Genomic DNA, 6,347 nt, shown 5'->3' on the forward strand with positions numbered 1-6,347 from the left:
TCAGCAAAACAGGTCAGACATGGACATAAACACTGGGCAGCAGAGAACAGGCATTTGAGCGGGGAAACATTTGAAAAGTCTTGGGGAACAACCTCCTGAGGGCTCTGAAAAGGAAGGGAGGGGCTGGGGACAAAGGAGGGCCTGGTGTCCCTGTGACAGACACCTGTGAGTGTCTGGCTGGAGGTCACGGGTGTGCATTTGTAGATGCTCTGTATGGCTGAGGAAAGAAGGGCGAGCTTTACTTGTTGGTGTAATAGCCCTTTATGAGTCTGCCCACAGCCGACTTCATGGCTTGGTTCCTCAGACTGTATATGACGGGGTTAAAGGTGGGGGGCACCACTGTGTAGAACATAGAAATGAACAGGTCAGACATGGACGGGGTCCCGGAGGTCGACTTCAGATAAGCAAAAAATGCAGTGGAGAGAAAAAGCACCACAACCAGCAGGTGGGGAAGGCAGGTGGAGTAGGCCTTGGCCTTCCCTTCTGTGGATGGGATCTTCCTGACAGCAGAGAAGATGTGCACATAGGAAATTACGATGAAAATAAAGCAGCACATATCCAATGTCACACTAATGAAAATGGGGACAAGTTCGTTGATTAAATTTCCTGAGCAGGAAATAGCCAATAACTGGGGGACGTCACAGAAGAACTGGTGGACCATGTTGGACCCGCAGTAGGACAAGGAGAAGGTTCCAGCTGTGTTCATCACAGCATAGAGACCCCCACTGAGCCAGGACACAACTGTCAGCTGCACACACCTGTCCCTGCTCATGATGACATCATAGTGCAGGGGGTGGCAGATGGCAGCATAGCGGTCAAGGCTCATTACTGTGAGCAGGGTCAGCTCTGTAGCTCCTGAAACAAACAGCATGAAGACCTGGAGGACACAGCCCGGGAAGGAGATGGAGCTGCTGTGCCTCAGAGAGTTGGCAATGGACTTGGGGACTATGGCTGAAATGAGGCAGAGGTCCAAGAAGGAAAGACTCCTCAGGAAGAAGTACATGGGGGTGTGGAGGTGCCGGTCCAGGGTGGTGATGAGGACGATGAGCCCGTTCCCCAGCAGGGCGCACAGGTAGACCAGGGAGAAGAGCACTGGGTGCAGGAAGCCCATGGTCCCCTGGGTGGGGAACCCCAGGAGGATGAATTCTGTCACGGCCGTGAGATTAGTCACCCCTTGAGCCATCATCTGTGTAAAAATATTGAGCAGAATATAACATGAGTGAAGCCTTCCAGTCTGAGTGTAGACGACACCTACGAGGACAGTCACAGGTGTGCCCCAGAGGTCACTCTCAAGGTGTGGATTGGAGGAGATCCATGTCTCTCACTCTCTGTTGAGCCTTCTGTGTTCAGCTCCAGAAACACACCTTTATCACACAGGATCTGGGATCAGGAAGGAGGAACATTTCAGCCGATCATAGGATTCTGCTCTGGTTGATCTCATAGCCTGAATGATTGCCCCTTCCTACAGGCCCAGGCCTGCGGCTCCCCCTCCTGCCCAGGCCCCAGCGTCTCCACCCAGCACACATCCCAGAGGTTGTCCAGGGCACAGGACCAGAGGACACGTGAATATGCCAAGCCCATCCCCACCCTGGAGAGCCTGTCCCTGCTCCTCCACCACAGCCCTGGTCTGGGGAGGCCCCATAGAGATGGGTGTGCAGGGAGATGGTGTGTGCTGGTCCCTGTTTTCCTGCTCCCCAGGACCCGACAATGTCCTGTAACTGAATGATCTGGGCTCCTTGTGCCCGTGCAGCATGTCCTGATGCCTCCTCTGTCAGATTCCTGCCCCTGTAGCCTCACTGCTGTCTCCTGGTCCGTCCCCTCGTCTCCTCATCTCCCTGCCTCTGAACCCCCACATTTGAGGACCCAGGGACCACGTTTCCTGCAGAGTCTCCTCCTGGTTCACACCCAAATGTCCCTCCAGCAGAATGGGCTCGTCCACCCCGGGTCCCTCCCCGTCCCCTCTGTCCCCCTCAGACTCATGCACATCTGTGCAGGGAGGAGGCCGCTCTGGGGCTGATCCGGACGGTCTGTGCGTGTGGCTGTCCCTGCCGGTCCCAGGGCCCCGGGTCTCCCGTGTGTGGGTTTGTTCCTGCCCCCAGGCTTGTGCGTGAGTGGGGACGTCTGGACATGGGGCAGCCTTGCCTACTCTCCCCCTCCAAATCTGGTCCTCTCCCCTCTCTCTGGGGTGACGGAGTGGCAGGCCCTGGGGAGGCAGGATTTTTTGCAGAATGTGCTGATTTGAAATAACTCTAAGAAGTTAGAGAAACAAGTCAGCTTTTATAATTAAAACAGGAAAAAATAATCTCAGAAACTTCTGTAACCTATGTAAAAACTTTTCCTGTGATTTAGATAGATATTTATATTGAAAAAATTAGGTTTTACGTAGCTCTATGTCTGTTTTGAGTTAAAATACAACATGATTAGGTCCAAATTGGATATCCACATGTGTATGTCAACATAGATCATGGGAAAGGACATGAATTTCTGTCCGATTTTCTTAATTGTTGTAATATTTTGTGATCAATATGTGTAGCTTTCCCTTCTATTTTTTTTTAATAGAGGCATGTTTTATTTATTTGTTTGTTTGTTTGTTTGTGTATACATGCACTGGCTACAGTCAGAAGTGCGGGAGGGTGAGAGAAATCACCAGAGCCTGAGTAGGGAGCAGAGCAGGCAGAAGTACCGAAGTACACTGCTGAGGGAAGCAGCGGGTGGCAGGAGAGGTCTGCGCATCATGTGGGACCCTCTTCCGGTTGCCGGGGAGCAGCTGGGGATCGAACTGGCGCCGCAGAAGCCGCGGGCAGCTTCGCAACCCAGACTGAGCCGCTGCGCCACCAGGGAGGCCCAGTTTTCCCTTCTAAACAATTGTATTATTTTAAATTTCTCTTGAGTTTCTTCTTTACTGCTTCCTAAATGTGCCCATTAAGTTGATTTCATTTCACATTTATATAGTTTCAACTCAGTTTTCAAAATGCTGAAATAATGTTTTTTATTCTATAGTTGCTGTAGATACCATAAATCAAAATGTTCTAAAATGATGAATGCAGTGAAGATCATAATATGTGGAACACCATAAAGTAAAAAATGTATTTTCTCTATTAGAAGCTCATCCCCGCACAACAGGGCATTCTGAAACTGAACTATTATTCTGCGTTTGTAATTTATTTGTTTTCATTTATAAGATGAATATTTTAACTGCAGTGCTTTTGAAATACAAAATGCATTTTGAAATGATACTGTGTGGTGAAAATATGTTACCTCAATAAAGAAAATAAAGTCACTATTGGAAACAATAACATAAGTATTTCTTGTTGAAATACTAACACTTTGACGTATGGGGTTAAATGAAATATGTCGGTAATTTAAAAATTAAAAATTTGAAAAACTTACTTTTTTAAAAAAATATTTGAGGACCTCCCCTGGTGGTGCAGGAAGTTGAGCGCCACACTGTGAAACTGTCCGCAGCCTCTGCAGTGCCTGTTAGATCCCGGTGGGCTGGGGAGGGTCCCACATGGTGCACAGACCTCTCCTGTCATGCCCGTGCCTGCTGCTCCCCTCAGCAGTGTATTTCGTCGATTTGCCTGTTCTGCTCCTCACTCTGTCTCTGGTGAATCCTCTCACCCTCTTGCACATCTGGCTTGTACCCCAGTTCTTATATAAATAAATAAATCTTTAAAATATAAAAAATAAAAAAAAACATTGACAGGCTCGTCCAGTCTGGCATGACACACCCTCTGGCCCAGAAGTTGCTTCCCAGAAAACTCTCGCCCTCACAGACAGGAGGAAAAGCAAACCTCTCTTGATGGCCCCAGTCACCCACTGTCCTCTGCTGTGCTGCCTCTGATGTCTGGGTTCCAGGCCTCCAGCTCACTGACTCTGCAGATGGGTTGTAGGGCAAGCTGTCTCATCCCCCACTCTCCCCAGGCCCTGGCGTGTTCACACTACCCTTCCTCAGGGACCTCACCCGAAGGGGACCGGATGACCCTCATCTCTGTGGACTTCAGTGGCATCCCCGGTAATGAGCCTCCAGAGTCAGTGGCCCATTCAGGGGTCCCAGGAGACTCTGTGACCAGGACCTCGTTGCCCCTCAGGCCCATCACCTCCCCTGACTGCCGTGGGGACCTGGGTGTGACTCTGTTATCAGAGCCATGGATAAGCCCCATCCACAGGGAGCTGGAAAGTCACTGTCACCTCCTGTGCCCCGTCCTGGGGGCCTGGGAGGTGGGTGGGGTATGGGGCAGGTAGAAGGGAAAGTAAAGGTAGGAAGGAACTAAGGAGTAAGGCGAGAGGAGGGAGGGAGACAAAGGGCAGGGAAGGAAGAAAAGTGAATCTGATTTAAATGAAGAGGGAAATAAAACTGGGTCTTGTGAACTGCAGCCAACCCTCTGCATGTCAGAGGCAGGGACCTGAGGACAGCGCCCCCCCGCACTGCCTCTCTCTGGGCCCTTCCAGCTGTGTCCTCCATCACAAGCCATGTTCCCCACCAGTCCCCCAGCGGATGGGTTCTTTGGCACCTGACACTTACACAACATTGACCGGGCATCACCCCTGGGTGATTTGAAGAGGCCCACTGTCCTCTTCAGCATCACTTTCAGCTGCTTCTCAACCGCTCAGGACTTCCTGACCTTGGCACCAGTGGTTAGCCTTCTCCGTGTTGACTTCCTGATGCATCTCCTGCCTGGCTGCAGAGACCTGGCGAGGACGCCACGCTCTGCCAGCCCTGGGTTGCTGTCACGTTGGCCCTGCCCACACTCTCAGCCATCCCAAGGGCTCACTGCCATGCCAGGCTGAGCGGACGACAGCTCCTGCAATAGGCTACAATAGGCCAGCAAGACCCAGCAGCCATCCTTGGATCTTCATGTCCCGAAGTCTGCCGAGGACCCTCTCCCCGCAGGTTCCATAATCTGCCATCAATGTGCCCAAGCCCCTACCTTGGCAGGATTGTTTCTTGGGGTCATCAGTGTGATCTTTGTCACTGGGGAGCTCCAAATGATGGGTGGGGTCTCGCTTTCCCTGTCAAGTCTGCAGCCTCAGGAGTAGTGGGCAGGTGCTCGTCAGGTTGTCTCCTCTCCGCAAGTATTTTTATTGATTCATTTATTTATACAAGCACTGGGTATAGTCAGAAGTGAGGGAGGGTGAGAGAATTCACCAGAGCCAGAGCAGGGAGCAGAACAAGCAGACTGACAAAGTATACTGCTGAGGGGAGCAGCGGGTGAGAGATCCACAGTGCCATGTGGGACCCTCGGTGGCCCTCCCAGATAAAACCAGCTCTGCAGAGGCTGCAAAAAGCTTCACAGCAGGCTCTCAACCGCCTGCGCCACCAGGGAGGCTTGATAATTAAATTCTAATTTCAACTTTAGTTTAGTTTTTATCACAATTTAATTTAATTTTTTTAAAGTTTTATTTATTTATTCAAGCACTGGGTACAGTCAGAAGCATGAGACGGTGAGAGAATTCACCAGAGCCAGAGTGGGAAGCAGAATAGGCAGACTGACGAAATACACTGCTAAGGGAAGCAGCAGGCAGCAGGAGAGGTCTGCGCGCCATATGGGATACTCGCCGGCGGCCGGGGATCGAACCGGTGCTGCAGAGACTGTGGGTAGCTTTGCAACGCAGCATTCAACTGCTGCGCCACCGGGAGGCCCTTAATTTAATTTTTTTTGATACTTAATACACACTGACACATTGTGCTGATGCCTAAATCACAATTATGAAGCATCATATATCACATATCAAAATCTGATGCTATTGCAATTCATAATATTTGGAAAAGTTACATTAAAAAAACATTATTTTCTCCCATTGCAATTCATTCCAGAATATGGAATTGTGGAAGTCAGCAACTCATGCATCTTTAGAATTTTATAAGTTTTTTAATCTACAAAATGAGTATTTTAACTGCTTTCTCAAGTCATAATTGAATTTTGAAATGGAAAAATTTTCAATTCCGAATGGATTCTCCTCTATAATCAGCTGGTAGCAGATACCTTCAGTCTGGGGGGAAAGTTCCCACTGCCGTGTTGAGTCTCTGTCCTGAGGTGGTCCCCATGGTGAGGACAGAGGGTGTCCCGGCCTGTCACTCCATGTTCGGGGCAGGTGGGAGCCTCTGAGCACTCACAGGATGTTCCACCCCGTCCTGCACCACCTCATGGACAGAGCAGGGCCTCAGGGCTGGGCTATTTGAGCTCTGGAGCTGGTGTCTGCGTGATGGACACTGTCCAGATTCCAGCCCTCAGGGACCATCCTTCAGAGGGACAAGTGCCCTCTTTGAGTTGACTGTGTTAATGGGCATCATCCTGCACCACATACCAGTGAGCAATTCCTGCACTGAGGGTGCCAGAGGCAAT

At 50.3% G+C, this 6,347-nt stretch overlaps 1 protein-coding gene across 1 annotated transcript; it reads right to left on the reverse strand.

Moving 5' to 3' along the window:
- Window positions 1-238: 238 nt before the first annotated feature.
- LOC311175075 (olfactory receptor 14A16-like) lies at window positions 239-1,352 on the reverse strand (the record flags this gene model as incomplete). Its single annotated transcript, XM_084239973.1, has 1 exon — window positions 239-1,352. Exon 1 carries the CDS (start codon window positions 1,184-1,186, stop codon window positions 239-241), a length of 948 nt encoding a protein of 315 aa, XP_084096099.1. The 5' UTR covers window positions 1,187-1,352.
- Between the last annotated feature and the right edge of the window lie 4,995 nt (window positions 1,353-6,347).

Source organism: Talpa europaea (assembly GCF_964194135.1).
Source record: "Talpa europaea genome assembly, chromosome: 8".
NCBI classification, from domain to species: Eukaryota; Metazoa; Chordata; class Mammalia; order Eulipotyphla; family Talpidae; genus Talpa; species Talpa europaea.